This window comes from Capra hircus, chromosome 27 (assembly GCF_001704415.2).
Source record: "Capra hircus breed San Clemente chromosome 27, ASM170441v1, whole genome shotgun sequence".
Lineage (NCBI taxonomy): Eukaryota > Metazoa > Chordata > Mammalia > Artiodactyla > Bovidae > Capra > Capra hircus.
The window spans coordinates 43,255,679-43,277,242 of record NC_030834.1 but is presented as its reverse complement, the minus strand read 5'-3'; the positions used below and the strand labels follow the sequence as shown (position 1 = coordinate 43,277,242).

At 54.5% G+C, this 21,564-nt stretch overlaps 1 protein-coding gene across 1 annotated transcript in view; it reads left to right on the top strand.

Moving 5' to 3' along the window:
• The window catches only part of ARHGEF10 (Rho guanine nucleotide exchange factor 10), a 63,071-nt gene continuing 42,353 nt past the window's right edge, over window positions 847-21,564 (top strand). The window contains exons 1-6 of the mRNA XM_018041816.1: window positions 847-931; window positions 12,690-12,840; window positions 16,467-16,709; window positions 17,286-17,552; window positions 19,114-19,177; window positions 20,612-20,688. Of these exons, the coding sequence (XP_017897305.1) occupies window positions 12,804-12,840; window positions 16,467-16,709; window positions 17,286-17,552; window positions 19,114-19,177; window positions 20,612-20,688 (688 nt within the window). The 5' untranslated portion in view covers window positions 847-931; window positions 12,690-12,803. The remainder of the gene's footprint in view (window positions 932-12,689; window positions 12,841-16,466; window positions 16,710-17,285; window positions 17,553-19,113; window positions 19,178-20,611; window positions 20,689-21,564) is intronic.

The window sequence follows — 21,564 nt, the reverse complement described above, 5'->3', positions numbered from 1 at the left end:
AGATTCTGCCTGCAAAGCAAGAGACCAGGGTTCAGTCCATGGGTCGGGAAGATCCCCCTGGAGAAGAGAACAGCTACCCACTCCAGTATTCTTGCTTGGGAAATCCCACGGACAGTGGAGCCTGCGGGGGGGTGGGGGGGGGGAGGCTACAGCCCACGGGGTCGCAAAGAGTTTGACACTACTGAGGGGCTAACAGTTTCCCTTAGGCTCTATTAGCATTGTCCATTCAAAGGGTGACACCGCAGGCCTAACCTCTGCCTCTTAAGTCATTACTTTTTGGCTCTTAGAGGATGGTGAATTCTAACCCATGTTCACCGGCAAAGTGAAGGTGAATATGAGAACCTTTCAGTAAAAGGTAAGCTTTAAAAAATGCCTCGGAAATGTGAGAAATCTTTGCTTTTCCAAACCCTCAAGACTTGGCGGGTCTGAGGCAGCTGACCTCCAGAGGAGCCAGGAACGCCCCTGCAGGCAGGGCCAGCCAGCAAAGGGAAAGGGTGGAAGCTTTGGGGACGGGGAGGGGGTTGGGAAGCTGGGGGAGAGATAGGCCCGAGGACCCTGCCCACAGGTGCCCAGCCCGAGGGCTCCGCGGGGAGACGGAGGTCCGGGGGGTCCGGGGGGGTCCGCGAAGCCTGCCCGCCCGGCGCCGCGAGCCCACGCGTGCGCAACCGAGCCGGGCGTTGGGCAGAAGGAGGGGGCGCGCGGCCACGTGGCTCCGCAGGAATGCGCGGGCGCGAGGGCAGGGCACAGCCGAGGAACGGGCAGGCGCGACAGCCAATGGACTCCCGGAGCTGCGAAACTAGGCCAATCACGGCGCGTGGGCGGGCCTACCTCCCTGTGGGCGGGGCCGGGGCGCATCCCGGGGCGGCTGACTCGGGGCTGGGAGAGGGGTCGTCGGAGGGACGGCGGGCGGGGGTTCCGGCCCGGCTGCAGGGTGAGTGCGGGCCAGGGAGGACAGGGTCCTGTGGCTTGAGTGCGGGCGGGGCGGCGGGCCGCTGCGGGATGAGAGCGGACAGGGGTGGGGTGGGAGTCCTTGAAGGGCGCCGCCCGCGAGCCCACCTATCGCGGAGCTTGGGAGTTTCCTTTTTTCCTTGGGAAGCTTCCCTTCTGCCCAGCTCCCTCGAACTGGCCGATCCCACCGCACCTTGCAGTCTGGGCTGCCCGCCCACCCCAGATTTTGGGGGACAGTGCGAGGGCCGCTCGGGGCACACGCCGCCCCGGGCGTGGACAGTGCAGGTGGCGGAGCTGAGGCCCTGGAAGCGCCCCACTTATCGAGAGTCCCGGGATAACGGCAGCGGATCGAGACTCACCGGCCATCCGGAGGTGCAGGAGGCACCCGGGCCCGGCCTGGGGTCTGGATGAACCAGGCCCCAGTGAAGTCCCCTGAGGAGTGGCCAGTTGGGGTGTTTAGGTCGGGAATAGTCGTTTGTATTTTCCTATAGAGGCAAAAGCCCTTGGCCCACTTTCGTGCTGCTGCTGCTAAGTCGCTTCAGTCGTGTCTGACTCTCTGCGACCCCATAGACAGCAGCCCGTCAGGCTCCTCTGTCCCTGGGATTCTCCAGGCAAGAATACTGGAGTGGGTTGCCATTTCCTTCTCCTTGGCCCACTTTAGGGTGAAGGTAATTGCTACTTTAGAAACTCTCCCTCCCATCTTGCATGGCTGGGAGACAAACAGGTGCGCTGCCAGCCAGCAGAGGTGACTCCTCATCCCTACCTGGCAACACTTACCCTCTGAAAGACCCTCAGTTTGAAGGTAGAAATCTGAGTAAATGTTTCAGCTTTTAACAGGACGTGAACATTCTGAGAAAGCAGCAGACATACTTGGTGCAATATAATATTTACATTTCAATTACTGGAGGTGAAAAATCTCATAAACTAAGTGCAGTGGATTTTTAGCTTTTCTTTGGTTGAGCCACAAAGTCAAAATAAAGTAGCTGCCAATGTCCTGGATCTTATGCAAGAGTTACTTAATTTCCCTCCAGGTAGAACATTGCAAGGAATAACATTTTTACTGTTCATCAGTTAAAATACATATTTTGAACATATTTTCAAGGATATAATTTTTTAAATAAAGGAAAGATGAGATATACTCTGTGTAATATTAATATATTGATATAATGTATCCCTTAAGCTCTCACCATGTTTACTTGACTGGCCCTGGGGTATGGTTTGGTTAAGTGACTCCATCTGCAGTCAGTATTTCAGTAATTGAAATATCAATCTCAGATATGCAGATAGCACCACCTTTACGTCAGAAAGCAAGAGAAACTAAAGAGCCTCTTGATGAGAGTTGAAAGAGGAGACTGAAAAAGCTGACTTAAAACTCAACAATCAGAAAAGTAAGATCATGGCATCTGGTCTCATCACTACATGGCAAATAGATGTGGAAACAATGGAAACAGTGACAGACTTTATTTTGGGGGGGCTCCAAAATCACTGCAGATGGCAGCTGCAGCCATGAAATTAAGACACTTGCTGCTTGGTAGAAAATCTATGACCAACCTAGACAGCATATTAAAAAGTAGAGACATTACTTTGCTGACAAAGCTCTGTAGAGTCAAAACTGTGGTTTTCCAGCAGTTATGTATGGATGTGACAGACAGACCATAAAAAAGGCTGAGTGTTGAAGAATTGATGCTTTTGAACTGTGGTGTTGGAGAAGACTCTTGAGAGCCCCTTGGACAGCAAGGAGAACAAACTAGTCAATCCTAAAGGAAATCAGTCCTGAATATTCATTGGAAGGACTGATGCTGAAACTGAAGGTCCAATCCTTTGGCCACTTGATGCGAAGAGCTGACTCATTGGAAAAGACCCTGATGCTGGGAAAGATTGAAGACAGGAGGAGAAGGGGATGACAGAGGATGAGATGGTTGGATGGCATCACTGACTTGATGGACATGAGTTTGAGCAAGCTCTGGGAGGTGGTGAAGGATAGGGAAGCCTGGCGTGCTGCAGTCCATGGGGTTGCAAAGAGTTGGACATGACTTAGTGACTGTTGTTGTTACAACAGCAACAACATCTGCAGTTAGGTGGCTGCGTGACTGTTCATAGTCAGGTGTAGACTCCCATGGTTTCCTGAAATAATTAGTTTCTCTCTCTCTCTCAGGCCAGGTATTATCAAAGCAGTTATAGACAGTTAGGGATGAGGTAAAATCCAGAGCTATTAAATATTGTTTTTTTTAATTTGTTAAGGTCCAGGTTGACTTTGTTTTATTGAATTTGTTTTCTTGATATTTTGATGTTCTCTGAAGTTTTTCTGGTGAGGCTAGACGGTTAGAAACTTCTCTTTGGAGATTCTTGGAGATTGAGGTGTTCTGGTGGCATTCAGCCCCTGGGCTGAGTTCTGGAACTGCTCCCCCGACCCTGGGAGAGTCACGTCTCCTGTAGAACCTCAGTTTACTCACTTAGGAAATTGCTGGAAGGCAAGTTGTGAAAATGCATTTTAAAGCAAGAATGCTCTGCATGGGAGCAAAATGAAAATGCTGTGAGTGTGGCTGTGTCACTATAAATTAAAGATCCATATCGAATAATACAGTATTCTTATTGCACGAGGCATGATAGAAACGCTGCAATGAAAATCCAGATCTTGAGATACTCGGAGCATGTTGGTGTTTATTTCACACATTACTCATAGTTTGCCCAGGTAGAAAGGGAGTGGAATGAAATGAGACAGAAGGGGATCACAGGCATTAAACATTTATGGGCAGGATTACTGCTCCCTCAGTTAAGCCTTCTGGAAGGTGTAGTTTGGAAAGTTTTGGGGCTTAGCAGTACAGAGGGGCACAGGGTCTAGGGGTGTGGGCCGGGGCCCGCAGTGGGGGCTCGGGCCCTCTTTGACCATGATGGCTGTGGGAGTGAGGCCCGGGAGAGCTGGCACGGGACCCCTGACCCGGCACCAGCCCCACCCAGCACACACCCCTCACTGGGACTCCTTCCGAACTCAGACTTCAGAGAAGCAGGCCTTGAAGTCGGCTTTTGCTTCTTTACATCTTTGTTTCTGTGTGTGCCTTTTCAAAACTTTGATGATAAAAATGGCCAGTCACGGGCACTGCTGTTATTCTTTCATTTCCTGTTCTTCTTTATGTCGGGAAAGTAATGGGTACCTGCTAGTAGAGAGTGCTTTCTGTGGGTTGTTGATGTTTTTTGGTTCCGTTAAGCAATGTTCAAAAGATTCTTTAAAAGATTTTTAGGAGTTTTTTGTTTTAGGTTTAAAGTGTTTCTCTACCAGGAGCCACTTTCTGATACTAGAAATTGCTTTTTAAGTAAATGTGACATCAGAGGTTGCTGCAGCCTCACGGTGCCCTGGTGAAAGGGAGCGGGGACAAGGCCCACAGGGGCGGGGGAGGCCTCCGTGCTCCCAGGAGGACGGCTGAGCCAGCCTTCCCCAGGGGGCCGCTGGCCTGGTGGCCCAGGTGAGGCTTCAAGACCTTGACTCAGTAGTCGCCTGGGTTCCTGAACTGGGCATTTTATGAAGAAAACAAAAGGAATAGATGAGGACGCCCAAACAGCCCGCCCACTGGTAACTACGCGAAGCCAAGGATGTCTCCACGCGCGAGGAGGTCGGGTCCTGAGGGCAGGGGCTCTGCTTCCTGGACTGAGGCTTCCCTCTTGATTCTTGGGCTGGAGGCTGGCAGTTTGCGGGGAACCAGAGCCTGGCAGGTGGACATCATTTTTTTTTTAAAGAAAGCACTGTGGACATTCGGGCTTCAGAGTCAAACAGCTGTGAACTTTGAACTTGAGTCATTTCTCAACAGTGTGGAGACCAGGCTCTCAGTGTACAGGACAGGCTGAGGAGTTTTAGTAGAAGTGCGCCGTGCACACTCAGTGTTTCATTCTGTTCTCCACGTTCTTTCTCTGAAGGGAAGAAGGGGTGGTGACTGACTTGAGGGAGCTTGAGAGTGCTGAGCTGAAAGGGTTGGAGCAGAGGTCAGTACCCATCTCCGCTGGGCCTGGAAGGCCTTGGTGGGTGTTATGGTTCAGTTGCAAGGTTGTGTCTGACTGTTTGCGACCCCTTGGACTGTAGCCCACCAGGCTCCTCTGTCCATGGAATTCTCCAGGCGAGAATACTGGAGTGGTTGCCATGCCCTCCTCCAGGGGATCTTCCTGATCGAGGGATCGAACCTGTGTCTCCTGCATTGCAGGTGGATTCTTTACCCACTGAGCCACCGGGGAAGCCCAGGAGGCCTTGGACCCTGGAGGATGTCGGGGTCTCCAGCGCAGGGAGCCGGGCAGGTGCTCTGCCCATCGGGCCGGCTCTGCCTTGCTTCAGCAGTGGCATGCAAGGGCTTGGAAGTGCAGGCATTTGCCTAGCGGTGGGGATGGGACGCCTGTGTGGACCAGTGCAGAAACAGCCCAGGATTTCCAGAGTTAGACGTGATTCCAAGTCAGGAGCTAGAGTCCGCTTCTGGGCGAGGAGCGCTGAGCTCTGATGGAAGGAATTCGGCGTGTCTTTTCACTCCCTGCGTGTGCAGGTCTGAGCCTGGCTGAGATGCCGGGAGGGCAAACGTGGGGCTGGAACTCGGGCTGGTGCAGCCGTCAGCTCCCCCTGGGGGACGTGGCCTTGGCCCCTGGCCCCAGCGGCCCGCTCACTGTGAAACTGATAAGACATCAATGCACGCTTTGTTCTCAAGCCCTGGACTGGGCAGTGGGCAGTGGGCAGCCCTGACTCCGTCCGTCAGAGAAGCTGAGTTGGATATTGCTTGCGTGGCCAGGGACTCAGCCTGCAGGCCCTTCTCCCCGATGGTGCGGGGGCCAGGCCTGGTGTCAGAGTTCTTGTCCTGGGGACATGGCCTTGGTCACTTTTCCTTTGGAACTAAAATCAGACCCAGGCCAGGGTCTGCGGAGGACAGAGTCCCGCCTTGGGTCCAGAACTGATTGGGGCCTGGAGGGAACCTGATGGGCCTGCCGCTGGCTTCTGTTCTGGAAGAGCATTTAGACATGCGCTGCTCGCGGTGATTTAATAGGAAGGAATGAAAGGGGCAGCGTTTGCCAGACGGCAGGAGTGTTTAGGCCGTGAATCGCAGGTAGTCGAGGGGGAGAGATTGTTTCCAGGGTGTGCGTCCCTGCAGCCCATCTGGGCCGACAGGAGGGCAGGGGACCCTGGTGCCCATCTTCCCCGTGTGTAGGTGGGGGTGGGGACCCAGGGGAGGCCAGGAGGTCGAGGGCATCCTGGGCTTCACAGTGAGGTGCTCCCCCCGGTGCCCCCCGCGGTCTGCAGGGTGGTCCGAGCCGGGGTCGGGTGGGTGGGCGTCCATAGGGAGGGACCAGGTGGCGCCAGGCTGCGCTACACTGGGTGGGCCGCTGCGCCGACACATGACAGAAGGCTCCAGTCTAGGGGGACAGCGGCTTTGCCTGCATCTGCCTGATGTAATCACATGTGCACACGGCACCCTTCCTGCTGTGCTGGAGGAGTTACTTGCGTTTCCCGTAAATAAGGGGGCATTCCTGCCGCAGCGTGACCCCTCAGGGTCGGTCCACCAGGCGGGCAGCAGGTGCCCGTGCAAGGAAGGCAGGGGCTTGGATGTCAGCCCAGGGGTTCCCCAAATTCCTTCCATCCCAAGGCGGGAAGCTGTGTCTGTCAGGGTGATTTTTGAGAGCTGGAATTTACTTTATACAAGAAACTGCTGGGCGTGTGGGTCCCAGGAGGAGGTGCTGGTGGGGGTGCGTCTCCGGCCTCCTCCCCTCCTCTCTGCTCCCTCCTCCCTGCTCCCCTCCTCCCGGTCCGTGGGGCTCTTGGCCCATGCACAAGTGCTGAACTGCCCCTGGCGGGTGTGCTTGTGGCCTGTCCTTGGTCGGGCCGTGTGCTGGGGGAGGTGACAGGGAGGCCTGGACAGACGGACGCAGGCTCCAGCCAGTAACCAGGGGGCCTGGGGTGTCGCCCCCTGTTGGCGCTGACCCCCTCACAGGGGTGACTTTCTCCCGTTTCATGACTGTAACACTGGCTTTATAAAAAGATTTCTCAGAGATGTGGCCAAGTAAAGGCAGAATTAACTTCGTCCTTGGTGAGTTCTGAAAGGAAGGGGTCGTGTTTCTGGATGGTTCTGAGAGGAGGCTCTCGGGCTGGACTGCATGGCCGTGGACACCCATGTTTGTGCCTGGAGGCAGAAGGGCTTCAGGAGCCCATAGAGGGGGTGTTTGGGCTGCAAGTCTGGGCCCCTGGCCCTCGGGGGGCAGCGGGGACGTGGTCCCCTTGACTCTTGAGTCTGGCTCGGCGCCAGCGTGGGGCAGGGCCTGCTGGGTCTGGGGCACCCCCTGTCCAGTGCTGTGCAGGCCGCTGGTTTAGGGGTTTGAGGGGAGGAGAGCCAGACCAGGAGGGGCGAGGAGCATCGCCCAGGGCCACCCCGCCCTCAGTGTGTCAGAAATCAGTCCGCGCGTCAGCTACGGCTCTGGGCTCTGATCCTTGTTCGGAGGCCCTGATGAATAGTCAATGCGTTTCCACGCCTGTAAACCTGCAGATGATGGCGTGCGCGGCAGCCGGAGCGCCACAGGCCGGTTCCTGTGGTCCCGCGGGTCACGGCCTGGGGCCTATAGGGACTGCGTCTGGGGAGGTCCAGGTGACTCCCCAGGGAGGGGCACACCGTGGGTAGAGCTGTCACCGCCCCCCGCCCCCCATGTCAACAGGGGCGGCAGAGCTCTGTCCTGGAGCCTGCACCCTGAGGGGCTGGGCAGACATGGGGATGGGGTCAGCGCTGCTGTGGAGGCTGGGTCGGCAGTGGGGCTCCATTTCCTGACTTTTGGCCAAACCTGTGTCCCCCCGAGCCATCTGTCCCCTGCTCCTCCAGCTGTGTCCCCAGCCCCACAGCGTCCACCTCTCCTGTCCCTGCCTCCCCGTCTGCTTCCCTGGGATTGATTCCTGTCACCAGACCCGCCCAGGATGGGCTTCCAAAGGAAGGGCTGTGTCCCTTCCTGCTGGCTGAGCAGAGAGCAGGCTGGAAGGGGGAGGGGGAGACACAGAGACAGGGCCAGAGACACCGAGATACAAGGACGGACACAGAGAGGGAGAGACATGGAGAGACACAGAGACACAGAGACGCAGAGATAGGGCCAGAGACACCAAGATACAAGGACGGACACAGAGAGGGAGAGACATGGAGAGACACAGAGACACAGAGACGCAGAGACGGGGCCAGAGACACCAAGATAGACGGACACAGAGAGGGAGAGACATGGAGAGACACAGAGACACAGAGACGCAGAGACGGGGCCAGAGACACCAAGATACAAGGATGGACGCAGAGAGGGAGAGACATGGAGAGACACAGAGACACAGAGACGCAGAGATGCAGAGACACCAAGATACAAGGACGGACACAGAGAGGGAGAGACATAGAGAGACACAGAGACACAGAGATGCAGAGACGGGGCCAGAGACACCAAGATACAAGGACGGACACAGAGAGGGAGAGACATGGAGAGACACAGAGACGCAGAGACGCAGAGACACCAAGATACAAGGACAGACAGACGGAGAGACATGGAGGGACACAGGGACACAGCAGGGAGGGAGGACGGGAGCTCAGTCTGCAGGGTGAGCTGATTCGCACCCGGGAGTGTGCACGAGGAAGTTGGTTTGTAAGGATTTGAGGCCAAGGCAGCAGAGCCAGGAGGCGCGGGTGTGGCGGCAGGGTGCTGGCTGCGGTTCCCAGTGAGCGCCCCTCCCAGGAGTTCTCAGGGGTTGATCCCCAGGGCGAAGGACCGTTTGGAAAAGACAGTAAACATTTGCTGATAGGCTGCTGTCACAGTCTTTGCCGCATGGAATAAATTGCTTCTATTCACTCATTTTTCATTTTTTGAGGGGGAGCGGACTCAGGCCCCACGAAAGTGGCCTCAGTCTGATGTGGGCAGAGAGACAGGCCACCCAGGACATGCCGCAGTGGGGCCCTGAGGGTACTCGGCACCCCGTGCCCTCCGTGCTCAGATTTGATGGTCATCAAGTAGACGTCCCCCGGCAGCTGCGTTCCCGGCCTGGCTTATGGGAAGACCTGCTTTTTCTTCTTTCCCCTTCCTCTCTCCGCTCTCCTCCCTTCATTCTTGTTTCTGTGAGCATCACGTTTACTTAAAAATCTACAAAAACATTCAGTGGAAAGGCTTGTTGTGTTTTTGACTTAACTTAGAGTTAAGTTCATGGAGCCTTCCCAACAAGACGTGTGAGCTTGTCACTCTTCCCTCCTGGATCTCCGCGTGGAGGTAGATAGAGCCTTTCTCCCATTAGCTTGCTGGGAAGTTTGTGGTTTTAGACAGAGATGGGCCTGGCGGCCGTGACCCATCAGGATTCCGTGTTCCAGCGTCCCCGGGCCCTGTCCCTGGGCTTGAGGTGTATTGACTCCCACTCATGGCTGATGTCCAGTCCTTGTGGGGGACCCTGGGTCCCCCAACAGTCTGCAGCACAGTCTGTGGTGGGTGGACTCCGTGGGCCCAAGCTGGTGGGTCAGGGACGGGTTCAGCTTATAATCTGTGCCCCACCTCGTGTGACTGGGCGGCACCGACACCAGGGGGTGAGTACTGTCGGCCCCCAGCCCGGCGGCTGCTGACAGGCGCCCCTTCATCTCAGTTCACAGTGAGGATGCTGGGGCCCTGGGCCAGAGGGGAGCCCCAAGCAGGGTCTCCCCAGACAGGCTCCCGCATCCTGGGTATTCGTGCTGTTTCTCCGCAGGGATGACCTTGGTGGCGACTGCACCCCCTTCCTCACACTCTGGACCCCGAGCCCCCAGGGGAAATACTCGCTGGAGAGGCAGCAGGTCCCAGACCCTCGGGGTGTCCATGGCACTCTCCCTGCAGATCTACAGAGACCGCTCAGCTGCTGGAAACCTCGCTGAAGCAAAGACTCAGGCTACTTCCATGAAACCGTGACAAAAAAAAAAGCTAGCGACGGGGGCACTTCCATAGCTGCCCAGGCTCTGGGGCGGAGTCCTGGCTGCACCTCGGGCCCGCCCCGTGCCCTGCCCGGCTTTCCAGGCGGCCGCTTCCGTCGCACGTGCCGACTTTTGTTGGAAACCACAGCCCTAAATTGGAGAAGGACAGTGATAGTCCCCAGGGCCCAGCAGCCCAGACCAGTGTTACCTCCTGCCGCTCATCCGCCGGGGGTAGGGGAGCTTGTGAGAAGGCCAGGCTCGTCCTCCATCCCTGGGTTGGTCATGGGCCAAGCGGGCTCCGTGTTGTCCCCAAAAGCACTGTCTGCAAATCCAGTGGGTAGCCAGAAGGCAGCAGGCGCCGGCCTGAGGCTGCGGGGTGGCCAGAGAAGGTGGGAGGAGGCCCAGCTCTCGCCCACCCAGTGTCGGGGAGCGAGCTTCCCGGGGCGATGCCTGCGCAGAGCAGAGCGCGGAACACGGACACCCAGGCCCCCAAACCCAGAGGCAGGTCCTGTGTGCGTGAGCTTCCTGAACAGCCTGCTTCTCAGGAAGGTGGTTTCCTGCCGATGCTGGTTTTGGAAGTAAACAGCCCCTGAGTGTCGTGATCTTCTGAAATCCATACACGTCACACACACAGACTAGGGTGCCGGGGCTGGTCCCAGTGCCAGCTCTGTCCTGGGGACGAGCCCCGGGCGTCCTCTCGTCCACAGTAGGAAGACTAGGATGGCTACGCGGTGCATCTCGGTGTCCTGGGAGCTCAGCAGGTGAGCGGTGGTTGCTCAGTAGGATCAAGCTCCAGAGTGAGACAAACACTGGCGTGTTCTTTCGTTTTGTCCCGTGTTAGCAGTGGAAAAGAGGAAATCACTTAGACTCTCTATTATGCATTTTAAGTAGGACAAATAGCATTAATGAGATTTGTACAGTGTGGTTTAAGATGAGTAAACGACGTGATAGAGAAACCCAAGGAATCTGTAACACTCGGAAAACCCTGAGGTCCAGTGCACCTGTGCGTCTGGCCTCTCTGGATTAGCCCGGCCATGGGCCAGTGGTGTCTGCTCGATGGACAACGGGGCTAGGGTCCCATAGAGTGGTGCGCAGGGGCTGCTCTGCCCTGATGGCAGCCCCAGGGCCTGCGCGGGTCCTCAGATTGCTCTGGACTTGGCTGCTTTGCACTGGGAGAGGGAGGCAGTGTCTCCACCCCTGACTGTGGTGAGGGTATGGAGTGATACAGCAGCCCCTATCGCCCCAGGAGCCCTGAGCACATCAGGTTCTTCTTTCCTCGATTCCTCCCAGGCATTTTTGAATTTCTTCTTGGGAAATGATGTATCACCTGATGTCACCCCTTTCTGTGTTCTCCTGACTGCAGGTCCTCCTGACCTTCCTCCTGTTCCCTCCTTGCAGCTTCCTGGGCCTCCGTGTGCATGTGCGTGTGTGTATGCACACACCTCTGTGTGCACATATGCGAGCACATGAATATATAATGTGTTCACACAGCTCTTTGGGCATGTGTGCGATCGCACATGTATGTATATGCATGTGCGAGCACGTGTGTGCATGTGCACGCACACCTCTGCACATGTGTGAGCACATGTGTATGTGATATGTGCACACACCTCTGTGTGCATGCATGCAAGCACACGTTTATGTATGTGTGTGCACATGTGCGAGCACACATGTATGTAATGTGCGCGCGCACCTCTGCACACGTGCGAGCACATGTGTATGTGATGTGAGCACACATGTATGTAATTTGTGCACACACCTCTGCGCACATGTGCGAGCACACATATATGTATCTGCACATACCTCTGTGCCCGTGTGTGAGCACATCTATGTGTGTGAGCATACATCTGTGCATGCATGCATGCAAACACTCTTATATGTATGTGCACACCTCTGCACGTGTGAGCACATGTGTATGTATGTGTGCACACACCTCTGTGATGTGTGCTATCCTGCTGTGACTGTGCAGAGCAGGACACGGCAGGTGTGGGCTGATGGTCTGCTGACTTTATATGGAAGCGGTGGTGTTATACTCACTGTCAGAAGCCAGTGTCTGCTGGTGAGGGTGAAAGGCTCAGGTTGTCTGCTTACTGTTCCAGCTCCTCCAGGTCTTAAGTCCCCTGACCCTTGTGGTCTGCGCATGTTGTCATGATGGTTTGGAGCCCGTACTCGGTCCCTCTTCCAGAGGGTGCCGCCGAGTGTTGTGTGGCATCTGTGGGGGCCTTCCCTGGGCCTCATCTGGGACCCTGAGAACCAGGAAGGCGCATCTGTCAAGTTTAGCTTCCCATAATGGTTCTGGTGGAGCCCAGGCAGTTGTCTGGGGGTATCAACTCTGTAAACAGTGTCGTTGGTTCACAGGATGCCTCCTCGGGAGCGTGGGACCAGACCTCCCGTGGCCTGCCTGGTGTGGCATGTATCTCAGACCACTTGTGAGGAAACAGGAAGGCAGGAGATAGAAAGGATGAAGCAGGACCTGGGATCCAGCCCAGGCCGGCGGGTTCACCGACGCGCTTGCTCCAAAGGGCTTGAAAAACAACTAGCCTCCTCCTCAGTCCTCAGAAATTAACCCTTCACCCCAAACTGGTAAAGATTTAGTTGAAGGAAGAAGAAAAATGCTTGGGCTTTCGTGTCCATTTCCCCCTCAGCACACGTGTGAGGTTCAGCAGGGACTTGGCATCCCGAGCAGGGAGGGGTCCGGCCGGTGCCTCCTGCATGCGGTTCCAGGTGCCGTCAAGACACCGGGAGTGTCTTCTCCCCCTCGCTTTGCCCTGAGTGTTATGCCGAGGAGGTTACGGTCCTCACTGCAGCCACCAATGAACACCCACCTTTTCCTCCCCTCAGGCTGTCCGCGGGCACCCAGTGGCACCAGGGCCACCACCACCTGGGCCTGACAGCCGAGCCTCCTCCCCACGGCCCTGCACTCCCCAAAGCCCAGAGCTCAGTGGCTGTGGCAGCATGGATCAGCCGGGCCCGCCGGCTCCCGCCCGGGAAGGTAACGGGCTGCGCGTGGGTGGCGGGGCAGGTGGGTGGGCACGTGTGGGCTCTCTTCCAGGCGTGGTCCACCTGCGGGGGTTCCCTGGGGAGCCTGGAAGGTCGTGTGGACGTAGGGCGCTGGGTATGCAGCCTGCTAACCCACGCCATCTCCCGCGGCTGGTGGCTGTTTCCTTGCCTGGCCACCGAGGCTGAGACCAGGGTTGAAGCGTGTTGGTGCCACATTTTAACGTGATAGTACTCTAATCCTTACATGACTTTCTGGGTAATTACCATCTGTAACAGTTAGCAATGGGGCTAATAGACTGGCTATGCTGTGTAGCCTGCAGGGTCTAGTTCCCTGACCAGGGATCAGACCTCCACCCCCTGCACGGGCGGCGTGGAGTCTGAGCCGCTGGGCCATCAGGGAAGTCCCCTTCTTAATGATTCAGCGACACTTTAGGTATGATTTGCCCCATTATGAAAGTGAAATTGTCCTCCTAAAAATTCCCTCGAATGTGAAGAGGGAGCTAAAAATCATCGAGGTTGTGCTTCCCCCACCACTGCGACACCTGTATTTTGATCAGCTCTCTGTCTTTTCATTCGTATTTCTTTTCCACGTGATAGCAGCTGTTGAATATCCATTGTTAAAACTGCTGACCCTACATTTTTACATGATGCTTAAGATTCGATTAGTTTCCGTGTTGGTCCGAGGCTCTCACAGCTGTCGTTTCCAGTGGCGGCATAGCGTTCTGTACACAGTGTCATACATTACGTGTTCAGGTGGGAAAGCTCCATCCATGTCCAGCCTGCCATCAGGGACCTGGGCCTTTTCTAGAAGCTTCCTAGGCACCAAGTCAAATCGTCTGGATGAAGCAGGATTTGGGAGGAAGTTGTGCGGCAGAGAAGCGTGTGGCTTTGAGGGTTTCCCAAACAGCTGCTCGGGTTTGAACGTCATCCTCAGGACACATGAGCGGGATGACTGAGAACATGTGTGCGTCTCTCCTGGCATCAGTTTCCCTCCTCCTTGGGATGATAGAACTGGAGTAGCCCTGACCTCAGGAGGTAACATTCCTAAAACTCTTAGAGGTGGGGCCCCTGGAGGCACTCAGAGAATCAGATTAGAAGATGCAAGTCCCAGATGCAAACACCATTACAAGGTGGTCCAGGGTGTCTTAGGATGCAGATCTCAACGTTTAATGGTAAATTGAACTGTGGTCCTGCAGAAGACTTTGAGAGCCCCTTGGACAGCAAGATCAGACCAGTCCATCTGGAAAGAGATCAACCCTGAATACTCATTGGAAAGACTGATGCTGAACCTGAAGCTCCAGTACTCTGGCCAGCCGATGCGAAGAGCTGACATATTAGAAAAGACCCTGATGCTGGGAAAGATAGAAGGCAGGAGAAGAAGGGGCGGACAGAGGATGAGATGGTTGGATGGCATCACCGACTCAGGGGACATGAATTTGAGCAAACCCCAGGAGTTAGTGAAGGATAGGGAAGCCTGGCATGCTGCCGTCCATAGTGTCGCAAAGAGTTGGACACAACTTAGGGACAGAACAGCAACAATAAGCCACCAGAAACCAAAACCTTTCTGTAAAAAAAAGTGAGTCCTGGCAGGGAAAGGAAGTCATCAGTGTCACCATATCCATGCTGATTCAGGACAGTCCTCGTCCACTGCCTGGTGATGTGCAGTGAGCTCACGCAGAGGCAAGGACAGTGGGCAGTGTCCAGCGGGGGAGGGGCCTGGCCTTCAGGGGGGCGCCTTTGTTCTGGGGACCCTGCTGCCCCCAGGGACCTGCTCCCAGTTGTGACACGCAGAGCCTGGAGGTGGCGGGGGACCCGCTATGAATAGCCCCTTGTTGGTGGATCTGTTTGCAGCCTGGTCCTTCTTAAAGCTCTTCTTCATAACAGTAAAAGGAATTAAAAACAAGTAGCCTTCATCTGAAACAGGAGAAACATCAAATGTTGGGTTAAGCTTGCAGATTTAATCAGCTGTGGTCTGAGAACCCAGGAACAATATACATAGCTTTGATCTCTGGCCTTAAAAATGACTATTCTTTTAGTCTTTTCCCTCAATGTGTTAATTTGTGACAAGTCTTTTGAAACCATTAATGGGTCAGCGGTGCTGGGGTTATCTGCTCAGAGGAGGGACAGCCTACCTGGCTTCCTCCCTGCCAGCCAGCACGCCCAACTCCCAGGCTCCGGTTACTGTGTGAGCTGACTGCGGCATTCACTCGGTCCTCATCTGCCAGGAGCTGCGGGCAGCTGGGATGGGCTGGGCCTGACGGAGTTCTCCCCATCTCTCCCTGCAGCTGCCTGCCTGCCTCCTTGCCTTTTTTTTTTTTTTGCTAAATCATTAAGTACTCAGTTTATTCACTGAAATAAACTGGTGAACACGTCTTAGAGCAAGAAATCTCTTCAACAGAAACATGAAATATTCCAGAACATTTTCCAAGTGCAGTTGTCATCATTTCCTTAAAGTCACACTTGCCAAATAAACGTGGCAGGGACATAATGCCAATTAAATACCCTGACAAAAGTGACGTTTCGACTTAGCAATGTCATGGATCATGCCGGGCAACGTGGAGGCTCTCGACAGCGCGAGTCAGAACCACGTGCTGGCGTTCTGTCAGCCTTCTCGTTTGGGATTACACCGTGCAGCTGCTGGACTTGGAGAATTAGATAAAGCACACCTGAAATCAAACAGATGAAAATTGTTACAAAGAGAAGAGTTTTAACTACTAGGCCCTAAGAGCCTGGGAGGAGTCAGAACATGAGCTCTGGGGCCTGAGACACAGGGTCTCCTGTGACCACCTTCACTCATTTCTTTTTAGAACAATGTATTTTTAAGTGTAATTTATTTAGTATTTTTATACTTAATATATAGAAAACTCAGGTAGACACAGATGAATTTAATGCCATTTCACATTTTAATTCCAGCATATACTTTTTTTTCTTGTTTGTTAAAAAAAGTTTAGAGACCTTGTAGTGATCTGAGGTAACAGCAGATGCAGTGTGCTGGTCCTTTAGATTCAGCTGACTTTTTTTGTTTTTCCTTTAAAAGTCTGCATGAGGGATCTTACTGTTTGTAAGAGTCATGTAAAAACTCTTGTATCAGCAAATCTTTGCATCTCCTCTCTTTCCCTCCAAAAGAGCATAGCCCAGCTGACACAGGTAACTCACAGCTTTACACTGAAGACGGCGTGCGCCACTGCCAGGCTGCACAGAACAGGTGAAGTCATTGCCCTGATGGCATAGCAACCGCTGAAGTGAACGTTGCTCCTTGCCTGGTGGCTTACTTAGTGACACTCCAAGTTGATTTTCACTCGTGCGCTTCTAAGCCCAGAGTGTAAAACGTAGCAAGGGCTTTTTCTCTTCCTTTCTGTCTCTCCTGCTTTTTCTTCCCAGCCTGTGAGTTGAGGGTCCTTCCAAGAGGAAACCCAGATGTATGCCCCAAGCCTGATGGCACCGACTTTTCCCAGTAGGAAGGTGGGGGCCCAGAGGGGGCGGGGAGCGCCGTCACACCTCCGGTGCCCACCTGGGTGCCCGTTGCTGGCTGACTGCCTGCTGTGTGTTCAGGAGAGAGAAAGTTGTTCTCCTGGTAATAAACAGTAACAGTGTGATTTACGTGACCTTAAACTTCAGAGAATGAAGTCAAGTATGACACTAATAACAACGAGGAGGAGGGGGAACAGCTCGATCTGGACAGCGGAGACGAAGCTCCAGAGGCCGATAGGCAGGCTCCAGGCTCCGCCGAGGCAGGGGACGCGGGGGCAGATGCTCCTGCCACCGCCGCCACCGCCCCCGCCGCCGTGGGACCCTGTGTATCCTCCAGCCACCACCCAGGGACCAGCCAGCCTACCTGCGGGTTGGACCGTCCGGGGGAAGGTAGGGTCCAGGAGCCCAAAATCTATCCTGTGTCTGTGATGTGCTGTGGACAGAAATGACTTGATTCAAGTTTGGCTGAGATTCTCTCCTTTGTTCTGTTTTCTGTGGTTTTCAATCTTGTCCATCCACTTTTCTGTTTATGTTCTGGAGGAAACAGGTACGTTTTTTCCTAATAAAAATGGCCTCATCATAGTTTGTCACTATGTTACATGAAACATTATTTCAAAATAATGCTATTTGATATCAAACATACAAGTTTAATTTGTGTTTTAAAGTTTGGAGGTGGAGTTGGTCACTTTTATTCACTGACCGATGGTCTGGTTGGTACCTTCACCAGCTTTCCATGTGGTTAATGATCCCCCACTTCTGGCAGCTTCTACCCTACTCATCTCAGTGGAGGAGCCACCCTGGGCTCAGCCAGGCTGTGTGTCCCCGGTCCCCAAGGTCACGCTCACCCGTCAGGTGCCCCAAAGCACGGTGCTCCCTGGCCTGGGGTCGCCCGGGCAAGCAGGGTGTGTCGGCCGGCTGAGTCCTGGATGGCCGGGCGTGTTTGCCACGGTCTCCTTTCATCCTCAGGATGTGAAAAAGGACCAGGAGCGGAACCACTGAAACCCGGGGTCCTGTCGAGAGTCAACCCCTATTCTGTCATCGACATCACGCCCCTCCAGGAAGACCAGCCGCCACCCCCAGACCCGGACGCCGAGGGGGAGGGTGGGGGCCTGCACGTGCCCAGCGGGTACTCGGTGCCAGTGCCCTGCGGCTATGCTGTGCCCTCCAGCCTGCCGCTGCTGCTGCCAGCCTACACCAGCCCCGTGCTGCCCGCCCCGCCCGCCGACCCCGCAGGTAGGGGGCCCTGAGACTGTGCCCCGGCTGCTCAGTGGGGACCAGTCAAGGAGAGACTCGGAGTGTTGTCTACAGTGTTGTGGAGCAGCCTGGGCTCCGTCTCCATCCCAGCCTCCTTCCCCCAGACACCGCCACACCTTGTGCCTGCGGGCGGCACTATCCACGTCGTGTGCCTCTGTGCCCTCGTGTCGTCCCTTTGCAGGCCACAGGCTCTCTGCCGTCAGACTGTCCAGCTGGAGTCCTGGTTCATGGAACCAGGGCTGGGGGGAGGGACCTGGGAGAGCAGGTTGGTGTCTGGGAGAATCAGGAGGCTCCTTGAGAAGCGGTGGCATGGCGGGCACGTGCAGGGAGATGGAGCCCGTGCCTGTGACAGGGCTGTCGGGCCCGGGTCCCCACGGCTCCCAGGTCTGTGAGGCTGTCACGAGGCACAGCGGCACCTCTGCTTAGCGGGGAGGAGCTGGCTTGCAGCTTCGAGGATGTGACATGGCTCATAGAGCCGGTGTCCATCATCTCTGCAGATGCCCCTTGGCTGTGTTGCTTCAGCTTCAGCTGGTTGTGCCGGGCTTGGGTTTTCAGGTTTAAAAAGAGACTGTGTGTCTGCCCCAGAGTCACATGTTGAGACCTGGCCCCCGAGGTGATGGTGTCAGGAGGTGAGGTTCTGAGGGTGCAGCCCCGTGCGTAGGTTTAGCGCCCGATGACACAGCCCGCCGAGCCCCCAGCTCACCTCACGGGAGGACACGGTGGGAATGTGGTCTGCAAGACGGAAGGGGCCTGAGCAGACGCTGGCGCCTTGACCTTGGACGTCCAGGCTTCAGGCCGTCGTCCGTGAGCCCTCAGGCTGGGGGGTTCTGTGGGGGCAGCGCCCTGCTGTCCTGGCCGAGGCCCTCGGGCAGTGGCTGCGTCTCCCGCGGTGTCCCCTGAGTCACGCGTCCGGGTTCGAGCGCAGTGGGTTCTGTCCAGGATGGGCCGGTGCCGGCGTCTCGGCTGAGCTGTCCCGCTCTCACCAGGTCTATTTCCCTGTTCCGTGTCAGGACACACATGAGGACCGCCCTGGGCTAGACGACCTGATGGCAGGAGCAGCCCCCGGGGACGGTGGCCTCTCAAACGCACGTCAGGACAGACGTGTGTGAAGTCTGAGGAAAGCGGTTTTTTCCCGCCAAGTTAAGACAGCTGAGGGGAACACGCAGTTTGGTTATCAGATTTCACCAACTGTAGAACCTTTGACCCTTGAGAGTCTTCCGAGCTTGTCCTGTGGACATGCTTTCAAGTGAATCATAATTGCAGGTCCCCGTGGTGTTTTCGATTCTGGCTTGATTCGTTTGGGCACCACTGTTGCAGGCTGGTTCATGAGGCCTTTGGGTGTCAGTTTGCATCGTCATCCTGTTTGGAGTACATTTTATCTAAAAGTCGAAGAGTGTAAACCTGTCAGTTGATCATCTTTACAATAAGATAAGCCTCTCACTGATGAGAAAGGAAAGTGCGAAACCATTTAAAGGGTAAAAAGCAAGTTCCTAGACATGTCTTTCAAGCGTGAACAGTGTGAACTTTCCTCTCCTGGCAGAGACACAGGAGGCGGCGGAAGACAGCCAGCTGAATTCCTTGAGTTCTGAGGATCCAGCAAACAGGTATCTTGCTTATGTTCCGCAGGTGTTCTGAGTCCTGGACCTTCCCTGACGTGCCAAGTGCTGTGAACCCGAGCTCACTGCCGAGGCCCCTCCCCACCCCTTGGTCCTTCTGTCCACTGTGCCCTCTGCCCTCTTGCCCAGGGACCCCCAGATCAGGTCTTCCTGAACCCCAGGACTCTTTCAGATGTTAATATGACACTTTGTGGATAAAGAGAAACTGGGTTCACGACCAGATAGAGCTGGACAACGTGCTTGACCTTGTTAAGTTTCTCAAGAGTCCCAAGGGGGAGAAAGGATTTTTAATTTTGTCTGACCCAGCTTTCATCTGAAATCCTTGGAACTGATTTGATCACGGGCGTTTCTTTCATGCTGCTTGCCTTCACAAATGCTGCTTCATCTGCTTGAAATTACCAGGAAAATCCCTGCCTCCAGGCAAACTCCTGCTCACACTCCAAAACTTAGCTTAACCGTCTCGTTTCGTGAAGCCGTCCTCCTCTGTGCTTCCAGAGCCGTGTGCACACACCTGCATTGTGATTGATTGCTTTGTGCTCTCACCGTTATCTCCTGTGTTCCTTTCTGCTACCAGACTGAATTCTTCAAATACAAAGACCAGGTTTTACCAAGTTCTAGAGCACCTACCGCCTAGCATGGCAGCGTGCTCGCTGCATGGTAGGTGTGTTTGCTTTTAAGTGACTCTATCGAGTTGTAATTCGTATACCATACTACATTTCACCTATTTAAAGTGGACCATCTTGTAGTTCTCAGTATATTGCATTATTCATTTTAAAAGTACGATAAAAATACATACCATAAAGTTTGCCATTTTTAACCATTTTTAAGTGTAAAACCCAGTGGCATTAAATTCATTCACAAAGTCATACAACCATCACCACTCTCTGCCTTTGAAACATTTTCATCGTCGCGATCAGAAGCCCCGCCTTTCATGCCGTAACCCACAGTGCCCCCTCTCAGCTCCCAAGGCCTCTGTTGTACATTCTGTGAACTTGCCTGTCCTAGGTTCTCATACGATCTGCACCGTACAGTGCTTGTCCCTCCGTGTCTGGCTCATTGGCTTGGCATCGTGTGTCTCGGGTGACCCGTGCCGTAGCATGTGTTGGAATCTCCTTCCTGTTGAAGGCCCGGTACCTTCCATTGTTCACACACACCGCATTTCGTTTCTCTTCTCGTCTCCTGACGGACACTGGTCCCTCCCACCTTCCAGCGGCCGTGCTAACGCCGCTGTGGACGTTGTGGACAGGTGTCTGTCAGGCCCTGCACACCCAGGAGCGGAGGTGCCGGGGCACATGGTGATCCTGCGTCTAACTTTCTGAGGAAGAGCCAAACTGTCTTCCACCACAGCGGCACCATTCTTCATCCCACCAGACACACGTGAGGGTTCTCAACATCCTGATGTTCTTGTGTGTGTTCTTTAAGTGAGGATCCAGACCAGAAGGAGGACAGCGCCCTGGCCCGCTGGGTCGCGGATCCGGCCAACACAGCCTGGATGGAGAGTGAGTACCACACCAGGGCCCCGGGGACTGCGGGTGTTCGTCAGGCTCCGCTGCTGTTCTCCTGTCCTGTACCCGTTCATCTGAAGCACTGGCCGCCGCTGACTGCAGTTGCTTCCCCAGGCCCCGCGAAGCCGTGGCTTTGTCTCCCGTCAGATCATCTCTGCTCTCTGCATCTCAGCATCCGCCTCGTCCTGGCTGATGGATTTATTCCAGTACTGATCTGTCTTTTGTCATAACAGTCAGAGATCTGGGGACGGAGGCACTAACAAGGCATTCTTTCTTGTGATCCCCAGTGAGAGGCTTTCTCATGGTACCATTTTGAAGAGGGTTGGTGGGTGTTTAAGCCAGCCCACAGACCAGATGGAGTGGCATGGCAGACCTTCTCTTCCACGTGTGGTGCAGAAAGCAGAACTAATTTTAGCTAGGCTTGCTTTTTAATTTTTTTTAAAGTAAGCTTGCTTTTCTGATTAGCCCTTTTACCATCCACTGGCTCACTAATGTCTGTGTAATTGTCTTATACGATTGACTCACCAGGTAGGACCATCTAAACATTCTCCTAATTATTAAATTCTCCCCTGGAATGTTTCATTTCTGTTTTAATTATGACATTGTCGAAACAAAGAACTCCGCAAATGTAGATGCTTCCGCGAGCGGGCTATTAAGTCTGGATCATTACAGGATTAAATTATCATCTCACTGTCCTCAAGCAATTTTATTTACAAAGTAGAAGCTGTCCGACTTTTTCTCCCATGACTCACATTCATTAGTGGAATAATTGTATTTGAACGTGAGGCCTGTACACCAGTAGCCGCTCATGTGCTCTAATAGGGGTAGAAATACTTTGGTCGCAATCGAAACATATTATTTTGGGGCAGC